This window comes from Drosophila mauritiana, chromosome 2L, assembly GCF_004382145.1.
Source record: "Drosophila mauritiana strain mau12 chromosome 2L, ASM438214v1, whole genome shotgun sequence".
Taxonomy (NCBI): domain Eukaryota; kingdom Metazoa; phylum Arthropoda; class Insecta; order Diptera; family Drosophilidae; genus Drosophila; species Drosophila mauritiana.
The window spans coordinates 20,767,681-20,795,558 of record NC_046667.1 but is presented as its reverse complement, the minus strand read 5'-3'; the positions used below and the strand labels follow the sequence as shown (position 1 = coordinate 20,795,558).

The window sequence follows — 27,878 nt, the reverse complement described above, 5'->3', positions numbered from 1 at the left end:
ATTACAAATACTCAATAATATATATATATTCCAGTTTTCCTTATTAGTCTGAACGCATTAAGTTTTTATTGATGCGGATTCAAGGGGCTGTCGGAATAAGGTATAATGCATTCGCATAAAACAAGGGTCACCCCATTGGAAATAATCACGGGAAATAGCCATCCTAAATGCATTGTTTTGCTATTTCGGAGCAGAAAACATATGACCTGGTACTCCGCCCTTCACACACTTAACGTTTGGGGTGATCATGCTCATTATTGCGCTTTTCGGCTCACAGCTTACAGCCATTTTTAGGAAGAGGGTGCTGTTTATCAGAGTCGCCAAATGCTTGACAACCCTGATTTGATGGCGAGGGCTCGCTACCCGCAATAAGTTAATGTGTGCTAAATTGTAATTAAACTACGTAGCAGCTTTGTATTGCGCGTGTGTGCGTGGTATTGGTAGTCCGTCGTGCCTGCTAACTGCTCGTGTTTCTGCTTTAGGGGGCAGCTGCAGTTGTACCACAATCGCAGTGCGCGTGTGTATGAGTGTATATATGAGTGGGAACGGAAAAAGGCAAAATCCAAAGACAGCGCTGAGCCAGAGGTCAAAAGTGCAAACACAGAACTGCTTGTGGAGTGCATACAATGGATGGCAAGGCCGAATGTCAGGAGTCAAATCGACTAAGCTCCATATAGTTATAGTGGAAAGGGGGAGAACATTGCTGCCTGGTATCTGCGCATATAGAAGAACATGTCTATACATATATATGTACGTTTTCCTTGCTGATAAGCAGCTCGAGTGAGGTAGAGAGAGAGAGATTGCGCGTCAGCTGTTCATTGTTTTGGATGTGTGCGGCGCAGGTTATGTGCGTTTCGCAGCTTCGTTCTCCGATCAGTTACGTTTGTGGAATGAAACCGCTCGTTCTGCGCTCGTTCTGCCCGCTTTGTTTGCCTTCCATCATATCCGCGTGTGTTTACGAGTAGTTTGGGGGCTTCACTATCAAGGAGCTACAAGCGTCCACTGACGTCTCGTTCTGACGTCCGTATCCCCAGCCAACCCCACGCGCGATTGTGTGTGTGCGAATATTGTTATTATTGTGCTGTGTGACGCATATAACGGCAAAATCGGGGCGTGTTTGCCATTAGAGAATCTTCAATCGGACAGGTGTCGATGACGGAAAGCTGAAGGTGTCGGGCATTGTAAACAAATCAAAATCTTAAAACCGTGATATGTCTCTATCAAATAATCGCTTATGTTAGTAATTTAGATAATAGAATGACAAGGACACACAGGACAAGATCTATAGAGAATTAATAAATGTGCTAATCGCGAGGCAAGACAAAACATATTTTTTTTGATCAAGTTTCTGAGAACGTTTACATATTTTGGAACGATGGAAAAACCCCATCCAAATTAAAAAAAAAGTCAGCGCCAGCTATTAAAAACCATTGCTACGCAAGAGACATTAAAAAACCATTAAATGTGCCCTCGCCATATCGACATAATCATCAACCGCCAAACTTTTTAGTTCAACAGTAAACTATTTGCATAGGCATCCCCTGGCACCTGTTGAAAATGATGCTGAATAAACACGAGGGATACCAACGTACAAGCCAAATGTTTCCCCACCAGCTGCCGCAGCTGCACCAGCAGCCTTATCTGCAACAGTCTCTGTCCCAGAACTTCCAGCAATTGCAGTACGCAACGGGAGCAGGTGCGTCAGGGTCCGCAGAGGCTACTGCAGACCTGCTCAAGGCGGAGCGGGAGTCCATCCACTCCGGTCAGTTTATGGTCTCGCACTTCGAGGCAGAGGAGGCGCAGGACGACCTCGAGGATGACGGCGAGGTGAAGATGCTGGACCCTGAGGACCCCGGTCTGGGCAAGCCGGGCGAGCCAACCAACACATGTCGTGACGTGCAGCTGTACGTACCCCAGACAGTGGCCCACTTCAGCGCCATGGACCAGGAGGGCGACGAGAGCAGCATGAGCATGGTGACCTCCCACCTGGAGATAGAGACCTCGCTCACCAAACTCTTCAAGTGCATGAATCTGGCCTATAGGTGAGTTGACCACGAGACCACAACCAAACACCGGGGCACCGAAAAACTATGAAATGTAGTTTCCCGCTTGTTCACGCGTTTCGAGCGTGATAACGCTCAACTGGCCAACAAAAATCCAGCAACCGAAAAAGCTTGGACCGCTTCGGTCCCATAATCGCGGCACATGTTGAGACGTGACGTCGCTGCTCGGGTTACTTTGGCCCCACATTGCCTCAATCGCTCCTCAACCTCTGCAACCCTTTATACCCCTCTTTCTGGGTGGTACTTCTCCCATTTCTGCAAACGACAGCGCAATCATAATGAAAATATTAAAGTAATGCCAAAGCGATATCAGAATGATTTTAAAGCACTTAATTTTGCAAAATAATATGCAAATTTCTTACAACATATTATTATCTGAGAGGACCTTATCAACTAAACATCTGAATTGTGAAGCTAATATGTTTTTTGTTTTTAAATTGTTAAAAGAGCAAAAAGGATTTGTTTTAAAAAATGTTATGAAGTTTTTTATTTTAAATTTGTTTGTAATAATGATGGTTTTTAGTCATTATAAAACAGCTATGATACTTGTCTGTTTGATATGCGCTTATTGTAAATATCTAGGAATTCTGATTTCTTGCATTTACACTACCATGTGATTTTATTGTTGTTTTAAGTGATGTGGTGGTGCCACTTACCAGGAGAGTGTGCGATCTCCTGGTGCGCTTTAGTGATTACAATCCGATTGAAAAACGTGTTGATATTTTTTCGCATTTTTATTAGTCTTGTAAATTTCTATCGATTCGAAAAAAAATTGTTTTCCACGCCCACTCTAACGGCCTAAAACCGCCCAAAACTGCCACGCCCACATTTTTGAATAATTTTTAGATTTTTTTTTATAATTTTATTATTGCTTAAATTTCTATCGATTTGCCAAAAACCTTTTGCCACGCCCACTGCCCCACCGGTCCCGCCCACATTTTTGAACACTTTTTAAATTTTTTCTTATTTAATTCCCCAATATCTACCGATATCCCAGAAAAAATTATGAAATTTCGCGTTCGCATTTACACTGAGTTACATCGGGTATCTGATAGTCGGGGAAACCGACTATAGCATTCTCTATTGTTTATTTTACTTGTTGCTGATTTTTTTTGAAGCGACTCTACCTATTTCTTATAAAATTTAAAGTTTTGTTGCTCTTAAAATTCCATGATTATTAATACAGCATATACAAGTTATAAAGAAAGAAAATAGTCATTTTTTCAAATTCGGGACAACTAATCTATACACATCTAAAATATAAGAAAATTTACCCGCAAGTTTAGGGAGAAAACCGTAACATTTATACTGCTTTAGCCTAGCCTTTGAACACGTGAAGCTTGAGACTTTGTTGTATGTTGTTGGAAAGGCATTTCTATCTTAGCTATCTTTGCTTTGTGCTTTTCTGATAAGACTCGATCAAACATAAACACTTTGATGAGGAAAAAACAAGTGACGAACAAGATCTCTGATTTGCACTTTTGTTACGAAAAATATTTTGCACTTCACTTCATAAAAACCTAAAAGCAACATTTTCCATTAGCCGTACTACATTCCTTTAAAATTATGTATCAGCAGGTAGATGAAAGCTTGTATTTCCTATAAAGTATATATGTATATTCTTGATGAGGGTTACCAGTGGAAAACTTTGACGACTTTTTTCATTTTAGTTGTCTTGACAATTTCTATTGACATGCCAACGACATTTTGTCTTCTATATACACAAGAAATAAAACAAGACAGAATGCTTTTGTCGAGTTCTACAGCTCAAAGAAGCTGGGTTCGGAAAAAACAAATTTTTGAAATTTAAAAACTGGAATCGTTTGCCCATTTTTTGCCCATGTTTGCCCACCAATAATTTTTTTTGTCCACGTCCAGTTTTTGAGATATGAATTTTCGAAAAAGTTAGAAAATTTTCGAAAATAAAAAATTTCAATTTTTTTTTTTTTTTAAATCGCAATAACATCGTTTGCCCACCCTTTAAAATTTGGAAAAAATTTATACTTTATAAAATATAAAACTTTCAAGTTTACCTCGGTATACTCAGAAAATAAAACGTTTGACCATCTATTAAAACGAAATATTATCAACAAAAAACGTTTGCCCAACCATTAGTATTAGTTTTTATCGTTTGCCCACCCTTAAAAAAAAACTTTAAGCAAAATTCTTTTTTGTTTGCACACACTTTAAAAATAACCAATTCCGTTTGCCCACCTCTTTAAAATAAAAATTTTCAATTAAAAACGTTTGCCCACCCTTTAAAATTAGTTTTTAATTGAAAATATTTATTTTAAAGAGGTAGGCTAACAAAAAAAAACTTTGTTTAAACGATGGGCAAAGGAAATTATTTATTTTTAAGACTGCGCGAAAGAAAAAAACTAATTTTGAAGGATGGACAAACGTTAAAATCTAATCTTGGGCAAATATGGACAAACGAGGGCAAACGATTATTGCGATTTAAAAAAAAAAATTTGAAAAAAGTGAAATTTTTAATTTTCGAAAATTTTCTAACTTTTTCGAAAATTCATCTCTTAAAAACTGGACGTGGGCAAAAAATGGGCAAGCGATTCCAGCTTTTAAATTCCAAAAATTCGATTTTTCCGAACCTAGCTGTTTTGAGCTAACAATTTAAACCATTACAGGCTGGTGGAAATTACATGACCCACAGAAAAACATATTGTTATAAATACGCATTGGATGATTTTTCTTTTGTTTCATTTCATTTGATAGTTTTTTATCTCGTCAAGACGTTTGATCAGATAGTCGAAAGAAACTTTTTTTGTACACAGCCATCTAGTTTCAATGGCATAGCAGCTATGGTGGGACAAAATGTAAATATTTAAAGGTTTTTAAAATTTTTGTTTAATAATATCACATTAACTGGAACTTTTAACTGTTAAAATTTCACAAATTTTTCCCGTGTAGTATAGGACTTTCGTTACAATAGTAGTCGCCCGTACGTGGATTGCCGTCCACGTTATTTACCTTATACAGAGGTGGTCAAAAGTATTTACACAACGAGCTTTTTTTTCAATTAGTTGACAATTGAAAAAAAGCTCGTTGTGTAAATACTTTTGACCACCTCTGTATATTTCTTTATGGGGACAAACACATTTTTAAAGTTCTGATTTAAATACATATAATACCATATGAAAGGGTTTTAAAAATTAATATTAATATTAAAATATTTATCGAAAATGGTCGATACAAATTTCACAGTTTTTATGTATTTCATATTATATTGCTCCATTTAAACCAAAATTGCTAAAAAATAATTTTGAAAAAACCACAATCGGAATAAATTATGTCTATAATTCCTTAAAATAGCTTGATAACAATTTAACTACAAACTAGGAATTTCTTCCTAAATTAATATGCTATTATTTATTTAATAGAGCGTGTATATTTTAAAAAGATTGCAAACGGCTTAGGGCTGAGGTTCAGCCTATTTTTATAACGCAATCTCCACATTGATTTGTTTTGTAACTGATAGTATAGATAGAAAATTTTCCATGTTATAAAGTATTTTATTTAATTTTTAATTAATTGTATATTTAACTTTATTGAACACAAATTAACTTTTAATTTACAGTCAAAAACTTACCTCGCCCAAATGGAATCATTTCAAAGGAGTGCGACTTCGGTGGAAGGACAAAATTCGCCTAAACAATGTCATCTGGCGTTGCTGGCACATGCAGTGTAAGTAATATAACAAGCCCTTAATAGTATGATCGAACTGCAAGCAACATCATACCCAAATAAATAATTTAATTAAGAGAACATTTGGCGAGGGTTTCTCAAATACCTAATAAAAATGTGGAAGTAGTTATCGTGATAAGGAGATGATAAGGCTCCCCCAACTATTTGTTTGTTACGGCACATGAGATTGTACCTCACAGAATTTTGCAGATGTTATTATCATTGTGTGGGCACGGCATTGGTAAAATATTCCAAACAAGTAAACTAATGTTATGAGCATTTTCTTGAAAAGCGCTACACGTGCAAAAGCCTCATGAACAAAAAAAATCTGAGTGAATCAGAGAGCCAGAGGCCTCCATAAGCTTTAAAAGCACAAGTTACCTTCTCATCCGCTCTCGCTTTTGAAGCTGCTGGTCGGCCAATAGTTGTCAGCTTGTTTGGGGCAGATTCTAGGCATGATCCCCGTTTAGTTGGCTGGACGGGAGACTGGATGAATTAGCGTTGCCAGGCGGGCATCGCCGACTCCTCAGTCGCCTTCGCCACTTCGGGTTCTTATCATGGTCTGGTCGGTTGTGCTGCTGGCCCTTATCATAGTCTGGACCCTAGCCGATTGTCATTTCATTTCTGTTCTCCGCTAACTTTTGTTTTTGCCTGGGGTGTAATTAAAAGCTAAACATATGATTTCGGCGCTGCTAGACTTCACTGACCACCGGCTCTATCGTCTAGACAGCCTCGGAGTTTCCCGCGCACTTCAGCCGCAGTTTCGAGTATTGATTAGCACTTTTAAAAAGCAGAAGTAAATGACATAAAGCATAAGTCAGGCAAACAGCGAATCGGGTTGATTATGCATTTAGCTTGACAGCTAGAGGACCGACAGTCTGCCAGAGTTTTCTGCTGATACTATTTCCAAAATTTTCCGTTACATCATCTGTGCGAGTAGGAGGCCGGCAGCCCTGTGTTACAAAGCCATCGTGAGGACAGTGATTATCTCTTCGGCCTTCTAGATGTCGGCGACAACGGAACGGCGACAAAGGCAAATGGAATTTTTTTTTGCTTAATTATAGGTAGACACTACAACCGTCTCATCAGCAAATATCGTTTTGTCTTTTAATTAGTACTATAATTTTTGTTATTATCTAAGTTCATATATACTATTCGTAAATACCTCATATGTGAAGGTCCTGGAAAGATAATGGAAGTAAATAATCTGTTGATTCCATATTTTATAATTCTACCTGTGCGTTTTTTTGTTGCGTTAATCGTGACTAAACAATGTTTTAAATGAATACACACGAATTTCGGTAGAGATCTATTAATTCACAAAATTAGTCTTCCGGATTTTCGATGTGGCAAACGAAATCTAGGTCCACACATTTTTATATATTTATATAACCGAAAAAATTACCTGTATTTCCGAATCAAATTCTGTAGTCTAAAGGTTTTGTCTTAAGGAGGATAACCAGTTTGAAAAGCCGGAAATCCAGTGTTTTTGTGAGGTCTTTTTAGAAAAGAAGAATATTAGAAGAATATTTCGAATTCGTTTCAAAAAATAGCATAGCTTTTAGTTTTTTTTCGCCTTTCTACTTTTCTACTAAGTACTCTGTGAAAGGTTAAAATTCTTAATCCTTTAAAAAAAAAACAAGAGAGGATGCTATAGTCGAGTTCCTCGACTATCAGATACCCGTTACTCAGCTAGTGTGAATGCAAAAGCGAAAATTCTTCATAAAATGAGAAAAAAATTTTAAAATTGTTCCAAAGTGTGGGCGTGACCGGTTCGGCGGTTAGAGTGGGCGTGGCAAAAAGTTTTTTGCAAATCGATAAAAATTTACAAGACTACAAAAATTAATAAATATGTGCGTGGCGGTTTTGTGCGGTTGTTGGGCGTTAGAGTGGGTGTGGACAAAATTTTTTTTGCAAATGGGTAGAAGATTTACAAGACTTATAAAAATGTGAAAAAATATTAAATATCGTTAAAGTGGCAACATGGGTCGTAGGGAATACCAGATTCGTTGAAAAGTATGTAACAGACAGAAGGAAGCGTTACCGACCATATAAAGTATATATATTCTTGATCAGGATCAATAGCCGAATCCATCTAGCCATGTCCGTCTGTCCGTATGAACTTCGAGACCTCAAAAACTATAAAAGCTAGAAGGTTGAGATTCAGCATACAGATTCTAGAGACATAAACGCAGCGATACTTTTTCATAATTTTATTAGTCGCTTAAATTTCCATTGATTTGCCAAAACACTTTTTGCCACGCCCACTTTAACGCCCTTAGTCCACCAAACCACATTTTATTCCCCAATATCTATCGATATCCCAGAAATATGATATTTCGCGTTCGCATTCACACTAGTTGAGTAACGGGTATCTGATAGTCGGTGGACTCGACTATAGCATTCCTTCTTGTTTCCTTCCTGTTTAGACTCAATTTTTTAAAATCAATTTTTTTATTTCATCTTATTCAACACGTTATCGTTTACAAATTCTGAATGTTTCTTCTGCTGATACAAAGACTCTAAGGTATTTTTTGTGTTCATATGCCTAAAGACTTAAAGTAAAAATTAAGAGCAGCTTGCTTTTTTAGGCAATTGTTAGCTACGTCACAGCATTCCAGATAGGTGTTAGGAAGAACCACTGGTAATAATGACACGTGTTTCTGACACATTTTGTCATCTCTGGGGAACTCACTATCTCTATCTATCCACAGAATCTTATCACGCCGTTTTTATGTTTTCCATACTAAACGGTGTTTGTGTGTTTTCCATTTTTGCAGTCATACAAAAGCGCAGAACCCCGGTGTGTCAATTTGCGTCGCCGCTGGACGTTGATATACATAGTAATCCTCAAGTAAGTACCTGTAGATTTGGGTATAGCCAACTGGCATCCTTTTATATAATTTGGCCACGAACAAAGTGTCGTAATAAGTTCTGGGAAATTATTTGAAATTCACAGTATTTTCTGCGATTCCATTAAAACTTTTTATTTTATATTAATTTAATAATAACTGTATTAAGAACTCAACATTGCTCTTATCACAAAATTTAAGTTTTATTATAGTGTGAAAAGACGAAATCTTTTCTTTAAGAATATTTGTACACAGTTGTACATCGAATTTGTAGAACGACAATTGATAAATGTTTAAAATCTTGTTTAAATAAATGTGTAGGAATTAACGCGAGCGTAGCAAAATTCTTAAGAAAATAGCAAAGCCTTGGCGTCATTAGAAACTTCATAATTTCAACGTTTTATTATTTAAAATAGTTATCGAATCAAAGCATTTATATGTACAGCCGGACGGACATTACCATATCGACCTGGCTGGTGATCTTGATCAAGAATACACAAACTTTATACGTTCGGAAACGTTCCTTTCTTGGGAACAGGATGAACTAAAAGGTTTATTTTGTAACGCCTTAAACTTACACTCCCAAACTTAGCATTTTTGTTTATTTTGTTGTATTGCCAATTTCTACCGTTGAAACGATGTGCACCAGCAATTGAACAAATTACTTCATTTTTTAGACTTTCTTTACCTGACTAACAGGTATCTGTGTGTAGTTGCTTGTGAAGACTTCTACTTGATGATACTTTTGTTGATGATACATGTTAGGTAATACTGTATTTATACCCTTTATCAAAAACAATTAAAAGACCAGATTGGCTGATAAATATAAAAGTATAAAGTATATTTGTATATTCTTATGTTTTAATTCTTAAGATTTAAATGTGTATAATAATGGAACTTAATCTTTAACAGATAAAAGCCAGACATTTGTAACACATTCTTCAATGAACACAATGTACCCCTCAAATTTAAAATGATTAAAATAAAATCAATAGAGAATGCTATGGTCGAGTTCCACGATCAGATACCCTTTACTCAGCTAGTGTGAATGCGAACGCGAAATTTAATAATTTTTCTGGGATATCGATAGATAAAATGAGAAAAAATTTAAAGATTGTTCAAAAGTGTGGTAGTGACCGGTTTAGCAGATATAAGGCGTTAGAGTGGGCGTGGCAAAAAGTTTCTTGGCAAATCGATACAAACAAGATTAATAAAATGAGAAAAAATTTAAAAATTGTTCAAAAGTGTGGTCGTGACCGGCTTAGCAGATTTAAGGCGTTAGAGTGGGCGTGGCAAAACGTTTTTGGCAAATCAATTAAAACTTACAAGATTCATAAAAATAATGAAAAAGTATCCAACTTTTCAAAAATGTTAGCGTGGCAGTCTTGGGCGGTTTTAGGGCGTTAGAGTGGGCGTGGCAAAAAGTTTCTTTGAAAATCGATAGCAAATCGAAGACTAATAAAAAAGTGAAAAAATATCAACGGTTTGTGCGGTTTGTGTGCGTTAGAGTGAGCGTGGCAACATGGGTCAACAAACTTGCGCTGCGTCTTTGTGTCTTGAATCTGTATGGTGAATCTCAACCTAGCTTTTATAGTTCCTGAGATCTCGAAGTTCATACGGACAGGTGGACATGGCTACTCAGCTATTGATCCTGATCAAGAATATATAGTCGGAAACGCTTCCTTCTGCCTGTTACATACTTTTCAACGAATCTAGTATACGCTTTTACCCTACGTGTAAATTCTGTTGGTTTCCAAGCCAAGTGGCAACATGTATATATATATATTTATATGAATGTACATGTATATATTTAATATTGTCAGCACCAGCCATTTCTTACGTCGTTTTACTACTTTACTCCTACTACTTTATAATTAAGATACCACTTGGTCTCATTTATCTTTATCACACATTAGGTTAAGTTCAGAGGAATTACTGAACGATTCCTTTTGAAACCATAATAAATAGAATTAGAGAAATAAAAAATAACTACTTTAAATGCCATTGATCAGTTCATTTCGGACCATCGATGCGCATCATAAACGTGGAATTCCTTGTGAAATGTGGCGCACGCCTGGATTGATATCGACAAAACACTACTTTTCGCGGCTACTACATTCCGCGGCTAATATATTCTGCGGCTACACAGCACTCCCTCTCCAAAAAGCACTGACCGGTAGGTGTCTCACGCTGCTGGAAAAACGGCATCACTCGATTGCGGCGTGATCGTCGACGCAATTAAATATCAGGGTTTGATAGAGCTTGGACCCCATGAATTGCCGTGGGTCTACCGACTACTTTCTGGCGTATTCTCTCTTGCGACAAGTGATAAGAGCAGTGGGACTTTTTGCAGTGTTATTTTTAGCCGTCATGAACTTTTTGGAGGGGGGCATTTTTATTTATAAACTGAGATAGAGCATAAGGACCAGAATGTATAAACATTTTTGTTGTTATCGTTTGCCTATTTTCCCTTAAATTTTCATAATGATACTTGTTTTTTATTTCAATAAATGTTTGTATTACCAACCATAACAAGAGAAAACACTAGAACCAACTTTCGCGACTATCAGATACCCGTTCCTCAGAAAGTTGGAGTGCGAGTGAGAAATTTCGAAATTCTCTTAGATAATCGATAGAATTTGGCCAGGCAAATAAAAGGATGAAAAAAATCGAAACATGTTTTAAAAGAGTAGACGTAGCAGTGTTGGTCGCTTAGTGGGGTATTCAGAAACAAGGAACAAGAAGAATGATAATATGAAAAATATTAAGAAATGTGAACGGTTTGTGTTCGCTCTATTTTTCAAAAGTATATGTTTTGGGTGGTTAGTGGGTGTTACAGTGGGCATGGCAACATGTGCGACTTATGAGATACTAGAATCTGCATGTCTAATCCCAACTTTTATAGTTTCCGAGATCTCGGCGTTCATACGGGCAGACGGACGGACATGCAAACATAGCCAGATCGAACCTGATATTAATCCTGATTAATAATATATATACTTTATAGGTCCGGAAATGCTTCGCTCCAGCAATTGCATACTGGCATGAGAAACTATTGTAGTATCAGCATGTTTTAATCCCAACGTTCTATAGTTTCAGAGATTTTGAAAGTCACACTTACAGTTAGACGGACGGATACAGACACTTGTCCAGACCGACCCTGCTAGTGAACCTGATCAAAAATAATATGCTTATGGGGTCGAAACTCTTTCTTATACCTGCAAGTATCGGGTAGGAAAACTTCTTAATGAGGTAACGGAGATTAAAGAAAATTTGAATTTTTTAACTCGGACCATTTCTGGTATTAAATAGTAACATTAATAAAAAGGCATAACAAAAAAAATAAGCAAGTATAATTGTACGTTTTTGCTAGATATATTAGATATTTTGCAGTAAAGGCTCCGAATCGACACTAGTTATATTATTTTCAGTTTTTACATAACGTAAACATTTTACTTTAAAATTTAATACTAATACATAATATTTTAAATATCAGATTATGGACTTGAAGACCCCAAAGTCTCATTTATGTAAGCTTGTTTGATTTTAGAATACCTTGACAACAGGAAGATTTTTTTAGAGATTGTTTTTATTTCAACAAAAATGTTTTATACGAATTGAATTTTTTTTATTGTAGTAGACATTTCTAAAATTAAAACTTATCTTAAGCAATAGACTGACTAGTTTTAGTAAATTTCTGCATTTTTAAGTAAATGTAAGAATTGTAATTAGTATTTTTTATTCTAGCTGAAAAAATAAATACATATGATTTCATAATTTAAAGGGCTACAAGGAAAGAATTTTGGTAGTTATTTAAAAAAACTCGGAAATGTACGTAAGAACTTAATTTGCTTAGTTATAATTTTTTGAAAAATTTTCTTTCACGACATACATACATATATAGAAATTAAACGCGGAAACGCAATCTTTTTTGCCCCTGTTCTGTTCTGTTTTGTTATAAAGATATAAATAATCGTAATATCAATAAAATAAATGACGAGCTTATAAAATAAAAACGAGAACGATGATCGTAACAGATTTTCTATTCTTTATACATAGTCGCACACACGCTCCTCGTCATTGCGTGGATTACTGTTCACAGCAACAATAAAAGTTCGTGTGTGGACTTTTCTAAAGATATTGATTTTTATAATTTTGGTTATTATAAAGGTCTGAAAATGTAACTGTTTAAGATGTGAGGTAGCGTGAATCTCTTATTGGGGTTATTCGGCAAATTTGTTGCTTGTTAGTTAGTTAGTTCTTGGGTTTTGCGAAAAACTTTTTTACAAGACGTGCGTGGGTATAATATTTAAGGATGTATAATTAAGTTTTTTAAATGTTCACAATTACATTATAGATCTGAGCGTGTGCCTAGCAATTTAAATGGGTTTTACAAAGTTTCTCATATATTGTGCAATTCGCTAATTAAGTTAAGATACCTCTGAAAATATATTGGGTAATTAATTCGAATTTGCCGTGTTTCTTTTCTCATCGCCCTTTTTCTTTCTGTTATGAACCACGCAGACTGTTGTTCTTGAAGGCAAATACTGGAAACGGCACTCAGCTGTTATAAAAGCCGAATACAGGAAATGGCGCAGGAACTATAGGTCGAAGGCTACGGGCTGTTTAACATATGATTCGGTAAGTGATCAAAATTTATTAATAGACTTTGTGGAATTTTCCATCTCCTTGAATTGGACCAAAATAACCATATACGTGAAGATTGCAGTAAATAGCTATATCAATATGGAAACTTGACTATCAACGTTTGCTTTAGAGGTACAAAATGTATTACCTTAAACAAAGTGCTTTTATCCAACGCGAAAAATCCATAAGCGGTTAAAATGGGCTGCTGTCGAAGGTTCTTGAGTAAGAATTTTTCAATCTGGAAAAAGAATAATTTAGTTTTTACCTAACAGTGATTTTTATTATATTTGCAAACATTGTACCACTTAAAGCAAATTTAAAACAGAATCCACTTACCATTCTATCCAACCCAGTTCCGGTTCGAGGTACTTTTGTCAGGATCTTTGCTGTTTTATTTGCCTACAAAAAATGGTGTAAGGCAGATGTGAATGTTTTCATTAAATAATTGATCTTTTAAATTTAATTTTTGACCTTGTTTCCCACAAATAACTCACTTCCTCTGAAATGCCATTAGTACGTAACATGAGAACCAACATAATCATCCACGGAGTATCCCAAGTGGAGGAGGTCAAAAGCATGATCAAGCATTCGTCAGGGCGAAATTTTCCCTCTAAAACGGTACTGATTAAGAAGAACGGCCCCGAAGGTGCCATCAGGAGCACCAGGGCTACAATGGGCAGCATAAGTAAGCCGAAGCACTCGTTTAGTTCGCCGCCGCACACTTGCAGGATCTGCTGCCTGCCTCGAAGACCAGAGGTCAGATCGCCCTGACAAAGCTGTTGGTTGTGGTGAATCAAGCCCGCGGCCATGACTTGCTTAAGACTAACAAAGAACATCAGCAGAAGGCATAGAACCAAAAAGGCGTAGATATAAACCAACATACAAAGGGCCAGCGGAAGTGTGGCCAGTCCAGCGCGAGTGTAGCCGTGGAGATAGTTGCCGAAGCAGAGGATCGTGAGCATGCCGTAAAGTATTATGTTGTGCAGAAACTGTTGGTCTGTGCAACTGCTAACACAGCGTCTGTTAAGACGCAATATATGTTGAACCAAATCCCTGTACCGATGCCGCCTTACATACAAGATCACATAAACCAAGAAAAGCACCAAACAAGTGCTGCGAAATATGACGGCCTCATAAAAATTTCCCGTCTGGTTGTAAATGGCTATGTGGAATCGATTCGGCTGTAGAAGGGCAAAGATAAAGCTAGCCGTTGTAGAAACTAAAATACAGCCAGCATAAACGACGGCATAGCGCTCGCTTCCGGACGTGGCCATTAGTTGACAGTGGTCGGAATCGAAATGCCAGCACACGATGCCCATGACGTGAAGAAGACGGAGATATATACGTAGGTCCCGGCAGACTTTTGACATTATGCAGTTGATGGGTCACTGCGAACTAACAAATTTACTGAATATGTATCCAATTTCATTGTTGATTTACACGATATGACACTGTCAGTATGTTCACGGTAATTGATTAGTTTTGCTGTGTAGCCGGGAAATTAATTTAATTGCTCCCCCACCTTTTGGAGGTCCTGCTTTTAATACACGTACAAAAGTATTGTTGCCCTTTTGCTTTAATCCTTAAAACTTGTTGAGTGATAGATATTTTGTTGAAAAATATGTAGCAAGCGTTTCCTACCGTATGTACATATGTATATTCTTGATCAGGATCACTAGCCGAGTCGATCTGGACATGTCCGCCAGTATAAACGTCGAGATTTCACAAGCGGTCCAAAAACATACTTCAAATGTTTTTAGATCTTATTTAGTTTTCTTCTTAGACTTGTAAATTTGTATTCATATGTCTAAAAGTTCTCGCCAAAACCAGTAACTCACAGACTTTTGAACACTTGTTTGATTTGTTTTTGATTTTATTCATTTCGATATGACAAAAATTTGTTGAAATTTCTCTGCGTCTCTGGGATCTGCATGCTTAGCCTCAACTTTCTAGGTTTTATAAGATTTCAACGATACATACAGACGGACATGGCCAGATCGACGCGACTACGGATCCTGATCAAGAATATGTATATACATTATATGCTTACTTCTAACTGGTACATACTTTTCAACGAATGTAGTATACCCTTTTACTCTACAAGTAACATGTATAAAAACTAAAGTTATTTTAGAAACAAACCACTATGCTACTTACTTTAAAGGGTAGTACACACATTTACCAACCTCCTTCTGTACATCATTCCTGCCCATTGAAAAAACCAGCAAAACTATCCATGGCAGGCTCCAAAGTATGGCAGTTAACGACATTAAGGTAAACTGCCAATTCTGACGAAATCGTCCTTCAAATATGGTAGATACCAAATAGAACGGCCCAGAAGGGGTGATTAGCAGAATTAATCCGGTTACGAGCAATAGTAACAAACCGAAACAATGATTGATCTCGATATAGCTTAGCCATATTACTTGGTTGTATTTGCAAAAGTTGTAATATAATTCGCGACTCTCCTTGCATGATTTAAAATTTATAAGAACTACTTGGTTATAGTACTTTAAAATCGAAAGTAATATTTGTTGAATGCAGGCAAACAGGACCACCACCTGTCCGAGGAAGAGGTATGAAAACCCGTACTGAAGCAGATAAATGGGAATTGTGGTCAAGCGAACACCTGCTGTCCAGTAGCCATAAGCATAGTTCAGCATACAAATGATTAGTAAGGATAAATGTGTATAATAATAAAAAGCAAATGTTTCTTCTTTTCTGTGACTCCCAGAGATCTGGTTTAAACGTAGAATGGACTGTAAGAGGGTGACGAATCGAAAACGTTGTATATAGAGCTGTATGTAAATCAGCATTGTTACCACGGAACAGAACCTGATGTTGATTAGGGCATAGCAGTTGCCCGTGCTGTTGTGTTTTCCCATTATAAAGTGACTGGGATAGTAAGTGCTGTAGATGATCAAGCTGCACGTAATTCCCACTACACCTATCAAATACAGAGAGGCACTGCGCTCCTCAGAAGCGTTTTCCCGTACTAAGCACTTATTAAAGTCGATAGTGAACCGCAGGACTCCAAGCCATCTTAAGGTTCGCAACTGAACCCTCAACTCTTCAAACGCGTTGCGCGTCATTTGGTCTGCGTCAATCAACTAATCACTAAATTCTAAAGCAGATTCATTTATTGTGCTTTCACAAAAATATGTCAATAGAAGCACTTTAGGGACATGGTCTAGTAGACCGTTGTTTACCCACAGTCGAGTTCTTGCATAGGATAAAAAGCCCCTAATGGATTAAGTTTGGGTACTTAAATATGCAGTAAGCGTATCAATATTAGTTTTTCTCTTTCATGTACTCGAATGAATTGTTAAATTAATATGATAATTTTGCAATTTAAGAAAATTGTATATACGAACTATTAGCTAATTAAGTATTAATTTTTAATCAAACAGTTATCACTTTGATAGATAGATGATAGGTCGATTTTCTTTCCAATCATATAACCGTTACTAAGTTAAAGAAGTGTGAGGCATAAAACTTCCTATATCGGTAACGATCGGATACCCACAAATTTCGAAATTATTTTCGCACATCGATAGAATATTGCAATCGTTGGCCGTAACAGTTTTAGGTGGGTTATGTTAGGCTGGCCAATGTAAACTCAACTTTATATGTTTTATGGTTCCTATGTTGTAGTTCTCTATGTTTATACGGACAGAAAGTCGGACATGGCCAGAGTCAGTGATGAGTGGGTCAGTTATTAAATTATCCAGTTACTAAAGTGGACAGCTCTCTATATATCATGGTTGTATGTAAGTAGGAGGTTGGCCGCTATACGGCTAGAGTGGCCAAACGTCTTGATCTGGAGAAAACTGGTGAGAAACACATGGCTGTCGTACACTGCATAAATTCGCAAAAAGAAGTACATATGGATTAGACCACCGTCAGGCAGGTATATATATAGCAGGTGCTGCTACTGACAGAACAATTATTTCATCTGTTTTAGTTGTATGCCAAACATTGCCGCCTACACGCTTATGTCGAATGCATAATAAACCAAGGAACTTAAACGTGAAAATAAACACTCACAACTCGGCGCCGAGTGGCATGATGAAAAGTTACAGCGCGACTAACAGCCCGCTACACATCTACTTCGACCTTATTAACTAATTAATATTAATAGAGGTATACTAAGATAGCATCTAAGCATGTGTAGTTCTGAGTCAATATTAAAAAATTAAAATTCTTAGATATTAAATCATTGCCCAAATATTTACACCAGCTATAATAAGATCGAATTAATTTAAACTTACCTGAATTGTAACACGGTTACTCATGAAGCTAGCGGCGCACGTCATAAAAGTTGGCGAAAGCCACACTACGTTTGTTATCAATTTTAGAATGATTGATTTGTTAGTCTGAATAACCATAGTCAAATAAATTACTCCAGTTACATCAAGCGAGGCAAACATCCAAGACAGCCAGGCTATAAACCCGTAGACAAGACTGATCTCATCATTGCAGAGCAGCATCAGGCGATCGTGCATCTCCAGGCATACACGTAAACGCAGACAATTAGGGCTAGTCATTTTGAGGTCTGCCGATTTATCTATTATCGCGTTAATCTGCGACTGATTCCAGTCAAGCACCAGGCGTACAATATGCACCATGCAAAAATATGTGCCCATTGTAAAGCTAGTAACCAGATATCGTAAAGGAAATCCCAAGGAGGTAATGACAAAGAGTCGAGAAGCATCCGTCAGCCATTCGAATATACACGTCTTAATGAAGTTAGCCATGTAGAGAACATTGGTTGCAATAATTACCCAAAGCAGACGTTTGGGGAGGAGCAGCCGAAAATTAGCCAATTGATTCCTTCGATAAAACTCTATTTGCCTGACAATTCGCAGGTGTGGGGCTTGCAGCCAGATAAGCCACGCATTCTGGACAACCAGAATACCAAGAGCAATTACCATTACAAGACGGTCGAAGTGGTTTCCAGTCGTGGTAAGCTCGCTTTTGAAGCACCTACGCCAATATATGACCATGACGGACATACCACCAACTAAGTAGGCTTGCAAGGCAAAGTGAACTACGTAACAGAGAACGCTGCGCCGCAGCCGGAACTTCTTTTTAGTGGGACTATAATCAATGCAGAATATCCCTAGATATCGGCAAAGGCGGTAATAAGCACAGAGTTCACACGGTTGGAAGTTCATTTTGAATGTTGATAAACTGAGTTGAACTGCTATTTTTGTGGTTGACTTCCAAAAACCAATTCTTGTTCAAACACCTCGTACCTAAAGTATTTGGGCATCTAAGTACAAACGAATTGTGCGATGGCCTGTTGATAATGATTAATTTCCATAAACTGCGTAACATAAATACTTTAGGGGAGATAGAACTTCTAAACTTTTTAATACCAAAACCGATCACATGAACATAATTTATTGCTAACGAAAGTGTAAAACCAATTTCGATAAAGGAAAAATATATAAGTATCACTTAGTCGCTACACATTCACATGTTTTTATTAAAAGGACGGTCAAGCGTTAACATAAACTTACCTGATTATGTATGTCATTAACGACTAAAGGTAGGATGAGATAGAAGAGCATCGGTGCCAGCCAACAGAAAATGAGAACTAGGTCATTGCTTGAATGAAACCCCTCGAGGTTGCTGATGTAAAATATTAATATACACTGCATGACTTGGTAAATAAAGAGAAATAGTACAACTCCACCATAAACGGCTATCAGTTCTCTTTGACCCAACAGTAGGATTTCATCGTGGGTTCTCAAACAGCCGGCTACTCCAGCCATTGAGATGGTGGGTGTGGACACAAAGTGTTCCAGTTGCTTAACCTGGACTTGAAGCAGATTTTTCAAGACCAACACCATGCCGGTATAACAGGTGAATTGAAAGTTGGCCAAAACGCACCTAGATACAAATCCTACCAAAGTCAGGACACGGCTGATCTGCATAGTTGTCAACCAATTTATGCCAAAATGCGTCACCATTGCCCCATAGATAAGGCACACTAATAGCCAGATACGGTATAACCAACTGAACTGTGGAACTGTATAAGGCTTAAATTGCAAAAGTTCTACCACCTGCGAAAGTCGTTGAAGCAGGTTCACTTGTGATTTCTACTGAGAGCGGAGCCAAAGATTGGCTAGCAATTGAGTGACCGAGGTGGTTAGTATCACTGCATTGTCAAAGGTGTTGCCAGTCTGGGATTTTGTATCCATGTAGTAAAGTGATTCGGCCAGTGCTCCCACCAGAGCGGCCATGAAAACCCCAACGATCAGAATTTGAGTCGCAGTTGAAGACCAAGTACTATGGAGCCAGTAAATATGCAGCGATTCTGAGAAGTCCAAGTTTGTAAGGCTCAAGTAGCGCTGATAGTGCAGGAAAAACAGAAGCTTTCGATTTCTTGTGCCCATTCGTGCTCTTTGTCATATTTCACTGAACTAACTAACGAATCATAAAATTATCGAACCGAGTGTATTTTAATTACGTTAATTGCCAGGTTGTTTGAATCTTTTCGTAGATAATGATGATTGCTTTTTTGCTACAGTTTGTATAATGGGTCCTTTAAGTAGGATAGTTAGGTTTTTTTTATTATTTTCCCTAAAAGACTACAATTACAATCAAAAAACTTTACTTCTTCCTTTTTTGAATACCTCTGTCTCCCTCGCACCCTAGTTAAGTAAGGAATATAGATTTTCCAATAAAAATGTCTTGTTCTTAAGCTATATACATAAATGTCCAACCAATATTTATTATACCCGTTACCCGTTACAAAAGGGTATACTAGATTCGTTGAAACAGGCAGAACGAAGCTTTTCATATATAGTATATATAAGTATATAAGTATATAGTATATATATATATACATATACATATATATATTCTTGATCAGTATCAATAGCTGAGCCGATCTAGCCATGTCCGTCTCTCCGTCTATATGAACGTTGAGATCTTAGAAACTATAAAACTCCAACGCCCACAAACCGCACAAAACTGCCACGCCATCACTTTTGAATTATTTTTAAATTTGTTCTCATTTTATATTTCAATATCTATCGATATGACAGAAAAATGATGAAAAAGTCGGGGAACTCGACTAAAACTTTCTCTCTTCTTTTATTTTCTTCTATTCCACAGTGTACTATATACAAAATTAAGAAAATTTAGTCGAATTTTCACATCGACGGCTGCCTATCCTAAAAAAGTTAAGTTACGAAATTCACTTAAATTATTCTACTTACAGAAAAGCGAATTGGACTTTTTGGAATGGTCGCCTTTGAACGATAGGAATTTAATGCCAGACGATTGGACCACAGACACCTTATTCTCGGCTATAAACGTTCCATTCCCATTTCCAGATTCGAGGGAAATTGGTACGTATTATTAAAAAAAAACTACTGTTACATCGCCAAAGCTTAATGCTAATTATTTCATAGCACGCGGCGCGGGCATCGCGGACTTTATACAGCCCAGTCTTGGTCCCTTGCAACCGAATTTAGATGACATCGACATTAGCTTTTCAGGTATAAAGAGTCGTTAATTTTACTAAATAGATGAAACACTCCAACACTGTTTTACAGACTTGATTCCAACCACACGCTTGCCTCCAGTTCCAGAAGAGGGGACCGACGCTGAAATGCTCAAGAACGACGAATATTGCCTGTCAGCGATTGTCGGGGCTCCTCATACGCTGTATTGCAATGATAGCATAATGGATGTGGTAAACAGCAGTAACAATGGCGCTGTAAATGTGGATGCTAGCATGCTTGAGCTTAACACCCCCATAAATAACGTGTTGTACAGTGAGGTGGAGCAACGATTTTCTGTTGCACGACAGGTGCAGCAATCCAACAATGATTCTCAGCTTCTCGGGGACCCGGGATCAATGTCAGGACGGATACACGGAGGGAAGCATTTTGGAACTGCTAGTGCAAACGAGAACAGCAGCAATAGGTGTGTTATAAACGGTCGCGTGGCCAAGAGCACTCAGCGGCCATTCCGACGCGAGCCCCACAATTACGACAAGGCCCAGCCCACAATGCACCAGACGAACCTGTATCAGCAAATGCTGGCCGAACAACAGAAGAACCAGCAGCAGCAACACGTGTTAGCGTCTTCTTTTCAGACTTCCCAACAACAGCAGCTGGCTCAACAGCAACCCTTTTCGGCCCAGGCAACAAACGCCTTTAATAATCAGAGTTTTATTAGCAGTTACGCAGATAACTATCAGCATCAGCAGCAACTCAACGTCAAGGCAGAGCCTCTTCATGCCGAAGTGCTGTCATTACTAAACGACAATGCATACAATTCTATTGGCTACAAGCCCTATCCGCAATTTAAGAAGTCCGCCTCGACGGGAACTTTCCTTAATGTCCCCAGACAGACGCAGCAGCAGCCAAGTTATCTGCAGCAAGAGCCCCCGCAAATGCAACAGTCCCTTCCCGTAGGCATGGCAAATCAACAACTGTTGCAGCTTACGCGTCAGCAGCAGGTTAGCAATACACAGCAACAGCAGCACCAAACCACAGTGGCTAGCTTGTTGCAGCAGCAGCAGCACCAGCAGCAAAACCATCAGCAACAGCAACTACAAACTGCTGTCAGCTCAGCCACATGGGTTTCGCCTAATACCATTTTACCTAAAGAAATCTATCGCTCCAACAGCTTACCACTGAATGTTTCCCTTAATAAACTACCCGATGGTCGCCAGCTGCATCATGAGCAGCCCTTCGCAGTGCCCAAGTATCACTCCAAGGGCAAGTCAAGGGTGCGGAGTAATTCGATGCACCAGCAACACACTTCAGTGGTGTCTGCTGCTGGAGCTGGAAGTTCTTCATTAAGCGCACATAGTTGCAGCAACCTGCTGGTCACTCAGCAAATGCAGCAGGCAACCAGCGATCCCATGCTAAACAGCACCCTGGCTCAACTGCTCACTTCGAGTAAGTTTTTTTTTTTGTATTCTAATTCAATTCAAATGGTGCTAAGATATTTACAATTTTAGATTCACGCCTACAAACAGCAATGGCGAACAGTTCGTCATCAAATTCATCTTCCGTCAGTGCCATAGCCACCACTAACAGCAACAATGCTCCTCCGGTTCATTACGCTAACGTCACATCGCCGTTGTCGGTTCCGGTTCCAACACATCAACACTCACCAAAAAAGTCCGCCTCCTTGCCTATGGCTATCAACTCTGCATTGCACAGTCCCCCTATAGGAAGTAAAATACACGGTTTTGGGCTGGCCACAGCTAACATGGGCAGTAATAGCTTGAGTTTGTCACCAGAATCGCCGTTCCACGAGTCACAGGATTCTCCATTGTCTCCTACAACCAGCCTTAAATTTCAGCCGCGAGACACGCAGCGTCGTGCTGGCCATATCCACGCCGAGCAGAAGCGGCGTTATAACATAAAGAATGGATTTGACACTCTGCACGCGCTCATACCACAGCTTCAGCAAAATCCCAACGCCAAGTTAAGTAAGGCGGCCATGCTACAAAAGGGAGCAGACCACATAAAGCAACTGCGACAGGAGCGCAATGTTTTAAAGGATAAAATTGAAGCTTTGCGCTTGGAGCGAGACGAGCTAAACAATTCGCTGACGTGAGCTTGTCCCAAGACAACCATACCCTCTAACAAATAAAGATATATTTTTTTCTTAATTAGGCACCTTCACTCAATTTTGCCAGCTAATGGAGCGCCTGTAACGAGGCAGGGTACAGAACATGTTCGGCAGCTCTACGACATTTATGTACGATACAATACAATGAACGACTGGAAGTTTTGGATTGTAAGTAGAACAAGATAAAACGTTATAGTCCCCCATAGACCATAGTCGCAACATAGCGGCGGTTACGTTTATTCCTAACGACTTTTTCACATTATTTACCGTGGTTAATACCAAATATCTTATTTTATTACATTTTAATCTAATGTTGTGCCTTTGACTATTTTTAAGGCTTTGATAAATGTTGTCTGTAGAAAAAATCATTTGGGCGAATAAAATTAATTCATTTTGTATACGCTATAGTGAGCGTTCCAAATTTTTGGTATATCAATAATAATTAAAAAGACAAAAATTAATTCAAAACATTGTTGGAGTTACAAATTTAGGCGTTGTTTTCCCGTTAAAGTGACGAAGAAAATAACAACTTACGATCGCGCACTAAATTAGAAAATTCTAATAACAAATTTTGTGGCGAAGAATAATATGTGTTTAATAGCTTGGGGATCCAATGATGTTATTGTCTTAACAACTAGAAAATGTATTCTGTATTTTTTGGACTCTTTAAAACTAAATAAAATAATAATATAATATCATTTTTAAAGTTTAATTACGGTCTTATCAATCATTCATTGCTGTTTTTTAGTTGGGTCTCATTCTGGAACCTTTGCTTGCCTCTTACACGTCAACAGTCTCGAGTGCTAGTCTTGATGAGCTACGCCGGACCGCTTTCCTCTGGGTTGATCAGCACTGTTCCCTTATTGATCTTCGTCCAGGTATCAATTAATGTTTTACTCAAACTTTGGTATATTAATAATTTGTATCATACTTTTAGCTGTTACAAATAAATTAAAGTATCTATCTATGCATACGGATATTGTATCGGAGCCACCAAGTACATTGCAAGAGGAGGTGGCCAAAGCCCTCCAGAATTCAAGTGGCCAGCATCCAAATCTACACGGCCCCTAACGATTGATGCTGATGTCCGTGATATGAATTTATTTAATTCAATCTTTATTTTAACAAATAATTTCTGCAAACTGCTCAGCACTAATTGTACAAAATGCCTAATAAGCATATTTTTATACAAGAAATGGGCAGCCGACAACCAATAAATACGCAAAGCAGCAACTAGTGCCTAGATTCTTGACTTAAGCGTATAATAAACTAACGATTTTACAAAATTTTTCGTTGGTGCATTTCTTCAAATGGGCATTGCTTGAAAATTGTAAATAACTTCCTGTTTTGAAAGTTGTGAAACTTTTTTCATGACGGCGATCAAACACAAATAGCTGTCACGTTCACAACTTGACTGTAAGAGAAATTGAAAATTTTTCCTCTGATGATCGAGAAACTCATCTTAGTGCACTTTCTTCTGGACCTTTTAATTTGTTTAGAACCTTGATTTGGCCATTACGAATGAACAACAGCCACTGCAGATCAGGGAGGTCGTGTGATTTCAAAAGCTTTGCTTGCTTATTATCAAAAAATAGAAACGTCTAGATATCTGGAATTAAGTACAAGAGCTAGAAGAATTAGGCAAGCAGATCTTAGCGAAGCTTAGGGTGTACAAGTTTGATTGCCGCGCTGATAAATCGCAAAATCTGTCACGCTAAGAATTTTAAAAAAATATTTAGCTTTTATCAACTGTTTTATACCAAACCCGGTCGCTGGGAAAATGCAGAGAATGTCAGAGAACAGATCAACCACTCCTATACAACGAACGCTTCACATTTAACCAACTGGCAGCCTCCTTGGATAACCGATTATTGATTTTAAATTAATTATAAAAATAGCGCTCTCTGTTTCTGTTCTGTATTTACGTCATCTTTTCGCATTTTTTTTACTCAACGTGTTATAGCCATTAAGTTGGTTGATTATCGTTTTAACAAATATGACATTTCCGACCCTATAAACATACATACATATATTATTAAGCAAGATCAATAGTCGAGTCGATATGGCCATGACTGTCCGTGAACATAAGGATCTCGATAACCTATAAACGCTAAACAGTTTAGATAAGACATGCATACTCTATAGAGAACGCTGCAACTTTTACAGACAGGTCACGCCAAACTTTTAAGAAATGTCTTGATATTTGTATCCCCGTTACTAGTGGAGTAAAAGAATATATTACATTCGTTAAAAAGTATGTAACAGTATAACAGTATAAATAATATATATATTCTTGATCAGGATCAATAGCCGAGTCAGTCTAGCCATGTCCGACTGTCCGTATTAACGTCGTGATCTCAGGTACTATAAAGCTAGAAGGTTGAGATTCAGCTTACAGATTCTAGAGACAAAGACGCAGTGCAAGTTTGTTGACCCATGTTGCCACGCCCACAAGCCGCAGAAAACTGCCACGCCCACACTTTTGTAAAATGTGTTGACATTTTTTTACACTGTCGTGTAAATTTCTATCGATTTGCCAAAATTCTATTTGCCACGGCCACTAATCCGCCCAAAGCTGCTACGCCTACATTTTGAATTTGTTTATTTTCTTTTTGTGTTGTAAATTTCCATCGATTTGCCCACTCGAACTCCCACAAAACACATAAAACTGCCGGCCCACACTTTTCAAAAATGTCTTGACCTTTTTTTGTTTTATTTTTAGTCTTGCTAGTTTATATCGCAGTGCCAAGAAATTCCCCCATTTAACTCCTTCTAATGCCAACAAACCGCTTACAACTGTCACGCCCAAGAGTCATTTTCTCCACTTGTCAACAAAATTTGAAAAATTCATGTTCGCACTCTCACTAGTTAGTTATAGTAATATAGTAATAGTAATAGTTATATGATAGGCGGGAAACTCGACTACAGCGAGTCCCCCCTTGTTTTATATTATAATTTGCAATGCACTCTCATTAACTGAGATTTTATAGTTGAGAATTTCAACTTTCTTTTCTGTTTGAACTTATGAATAGGAGAAATAATTCGAGCCATAAATTAGTTGTACATCTAACGTACTCTATTGGTAGAAAATACAGGGTTCACAATTTGTGTATTCTTCGGCTTTTTATAAGAGAGCAAATTGTAATATGAGAGCAAAATCTTGAATAATGCAATTGTATTAGTCGAACAGATAGCGACGAACAATCAATTAAGCTGATGCATACATAAAGTTACTCTGGAAAATAGATAGATGCATTTGTGGTCAAAAATCTTTACGATAACATGGTTATCGCTGTATTTGTATTTTTTTGTGCCAATCTGGGTGTTGGATCTGTTGTTCTGCTCCCCTTGATCGTCAGCGGTGGATGGCTGCTTGCATTACTAGCCGTTTGGTTGTGGCAACGGAAACATTTCCGCATCTGGCGACGTTTAGGCGTCCCCTACCTTCCGGCAGCTCCATTCGTGGGAAATGTGTGGAACCTTTTGTGTGGAGACTGCTGCTTCGGTGATCAATTTCGAGAGCTATATGAGAGTAAAGAAGCTGCCGGCCGCGCCTTTGTAGGAATCCACGTGCTGCACAACCATGCACTACTTCTTCGAGATCCGGCTCTGATAAAGCGCATTTTGGTCGAAGACTTCGCTCAATTCTCGAGCCGCTTTGAGACCACAGATGCGATACGAGATACAATGGGCTCCCAAAACCTATTCTTTACCAAATATGAGACTTGGCGGGAGACGCATAAGATCAGAATCTCGAGGCTCATATGGAGAAAAATCTAAATGGCGCAGACAGCGTTGAACTGGAGGTTAAACAATTGTGTGCTCTCTTCACAACGGACATTATTGCATCATTGGCTTTTGGCATAGAGGCGAAAAGTTTGCAGAATCCAGAGGCAGAGTTTCGTCGAATGTGTGTTGAAGTCAACGACCCAAGACCAAAGCGCTTGTTACACCTATTTACAATGTTCTTTTTTCCGCGACTGTCGCACAGGGCTCGCACTCATCTTTATTCAGAAGAGTACGAAAGTTTCATGCGCAAGTCTATGAATTACGTCCTTGCTCAACGCGCAGAAAATGGAGAGAAACGCCACGATTTGATTGATATATTTTTGCAGTTGCAGCGTACAGAACCTGCGGAAAGCATAATCCATCGACCAGACTTCTGGTCTTCTTATTCAACATCGATTGCGGGCGGAGCTCCGGGCTGCACTTCAGTCTAGCCATGACCACCAACTTAGCTATGACACCGTAACCGGATTGGTATACCTACGGCAGGTGGTGGAAGAAGTTTTAAGACTATATCCGCCTACGGCTTTCCTAGACCGATGCTGCAATTCTCTAGGAGGATATGATCTTTCATCGTGGAACTGTGGATCGTCTTCCGTCTTCAAATTGCGTGCAGGTACCCCGGTCTACATATCAGTATTGGGAATTCTTTGAAATGCACAGGTAAAAGGTTATCAGACACGTGTTTGGCAGTTTATTTTATAATTTTCAGAATCTTAGTACTGGCCAAACCCCGAAATCTTCGACCCAGATCGTTTCTCACCCGAACAACGTCAACAGCATCATCCCATGACCTATTTGCCCTTCGGTGCAGGACCAAGAGGCTGCATTGGGACACTACTTGGCCAATTGGAGATAAAAGTTGGACTGTTGCACACTCTTAAACACTTTCGGGTGGAACTCTGCGAAAGGACTTTGCCGGAAATGAGGTTCGATCCCAAAGCCTTTGTTCTTACTGCTCATAATGGGACCTTTCTTCGTTTTGTTAGGAATTCTCTTTGAATTAAATGTTTCTTATACTTTAATCTGTATTGATGTTTATTAGTAATTAAATTTTTCAATTTTATATTGGTTTTGTTTTTCAGTGAACAAAACTTCTCCAGTTAAGTTGAGCAATTTTTGCTGGCAATTTCATTAAATCTTTCTTAAAAAATTTGAAAATTTTCACCATTTTTAAAGTGTTTTGAAAGAGTTTCACATATTTAAAAATTTGAAATTGATC

General features: G+C 38.1%; 3 protein-coding genes and 1 pseudogene across 7 annotated transcripts; 2 read left to right on the top strand and 2 right to left on the bottom strand.

The window, feature by feature from the left end:
* Positions 1-328: 328 nt before the first annotated feature.
* Positions 329-24,156, top strand: LOC117136963 (protein WBSCR14 homolog). 4 transcript variants are annotated; one of them, XM_033298129.1, is made up of 12 exons: positions 331-390; positions 1,242-2,042; positions 5,656-5,762; positions 8,543-8,616; positions 13,139-13,255; positions 20,496-20,625; positions 20,689-20,775; positions 20,833-22,188; positions 22,251-22,851; positions 22,915-23,038; positions 23,619-23,748; positions 23,808-23,941. In XM_033298129.1, the coding sequence occupies exons 2-12, from the start codon at positions 1,558-1,560 to the stop codon at positions 23,939-23,941; spliced, it is 3,345 nt and encodes a 1,114-aa protein (XP_033154020.1). In that variant the 5' UTR covers positions 331-390; positions 1,242-1,557. The 4 variants fall into 4 exon arrangements, with proteins under 4 accessions (XP_033154029.1, XP_033154020.1, XP_033154037.1 ...); XM_033298146.1 differs by having other exon boundaries at positions 332-390; positions 1,511-2,042; XM_033298138.1 differs by having other exon boundaries at positions 329-2,042; positions 23,808-24,156.
* Positions 13,254-18,438, bottom strand: LOC117137017 (gustatory and pheromone receptor 39a). 2 transcript variants are annotated; one of them, XM_033298218.1, is made up of 4 exons: positions 17,533-18,438; positions 13,598-13,660; positions 13,410-13,499; positions 13,254-13,350 (listed from the first exon to the last, which is right to left on the bottom strand). In XM_033298218.1, the coding sequence occupies exons 1-4, from the start codon at positions 18,436-18,438 to the stop codon at positions 13,264-13,266; spliced, it is 1,146 nt and encodes a 381-aa protein (XP_033154109.1). In that variant the 3' UTR covers positions 13,254-13,263. The 2 variants fall into 2 exon arrangements, with proteins under 2 accessions (XP_033154109.1, XP_033154117.1); XM_033298226.1 differs by lacking the exon at positions 17,533-18,438 and adding an exon at positions 13,756-14,631.
* On the bottom strand, positions 15,415-16,353 carry LOC117136564 (gustatory and pheromone receptor 39a). The gene has a single exon (XM_033297523.1). The coding sequence runs from the start codon at positions 16,351-16,353 to the stop codon at positions 15,415-15,417; it is 939 nt and encodes a 312-aa protein (XP_033153414.1).
* A 1,996-nt stretch (positions 24,157-26,152) lies between the features above and the next one.
* On the top strand, positions 26,153-27,658 carry LOC117137659 (annotated as a pseudogene).
* Positions 27,659-27,878: the final 220 nt, after the last annotated feature.

Excerpts from the sequence above, each read along its gene's own strand:
- LOC117136963 (XM_033298138.1), top strand. The coding sequence starts at position 1,558 with ATGATGCTGAATAAACACGAGGGATACCAACGTACAAGCCAAATGTTT. Across the intron at positions 20,626-20,688 it reads TCCAGATTCGAGGGAAATTG|CACGCGGCGCGGGCATCGCG; the intron begins GTACGTATTATT and ends ATTATTTCATAG. Across the intron at positions 22,189-22,250 it reads GGCTCAACTGCTCACTTCGA|ATTCACGCCTACAAACAGCA; the intron begins GTAAGTTTTTTT and ends TTACAATTTTAG.
- LOC117136564 (XM_033297523.1), bottom strand. The coding sequence starts at position 16,353 with ATGACGCGCAACGCGTTTGAAGAGTTGAGGGTTCAGTTGCGAACCTTA.
- LOC117137017 (XM_033298218.1), bottom strand. The coding sequence starts at position 18,438 with ATGAACTTCCAACCGTGTGAACTCTGTGCTTATTACCGCCTTTGCCGA. Across the intron at positions 13,661-17,532 it reads GTAACCGTGTTACAATTCAG|GCAAATAAAACAGCAAAGAT; the intron begins GTAAGTTTAAAT and ends CATTTTTTGTAG. Across the intron at positions 13,351-13,409 it reads ATAAAAGCACTTTGTTTAAG|CTATTTACTGCAATCTTCAC; the intron begins GTAATACATTTT and ends ATATTGATATAG.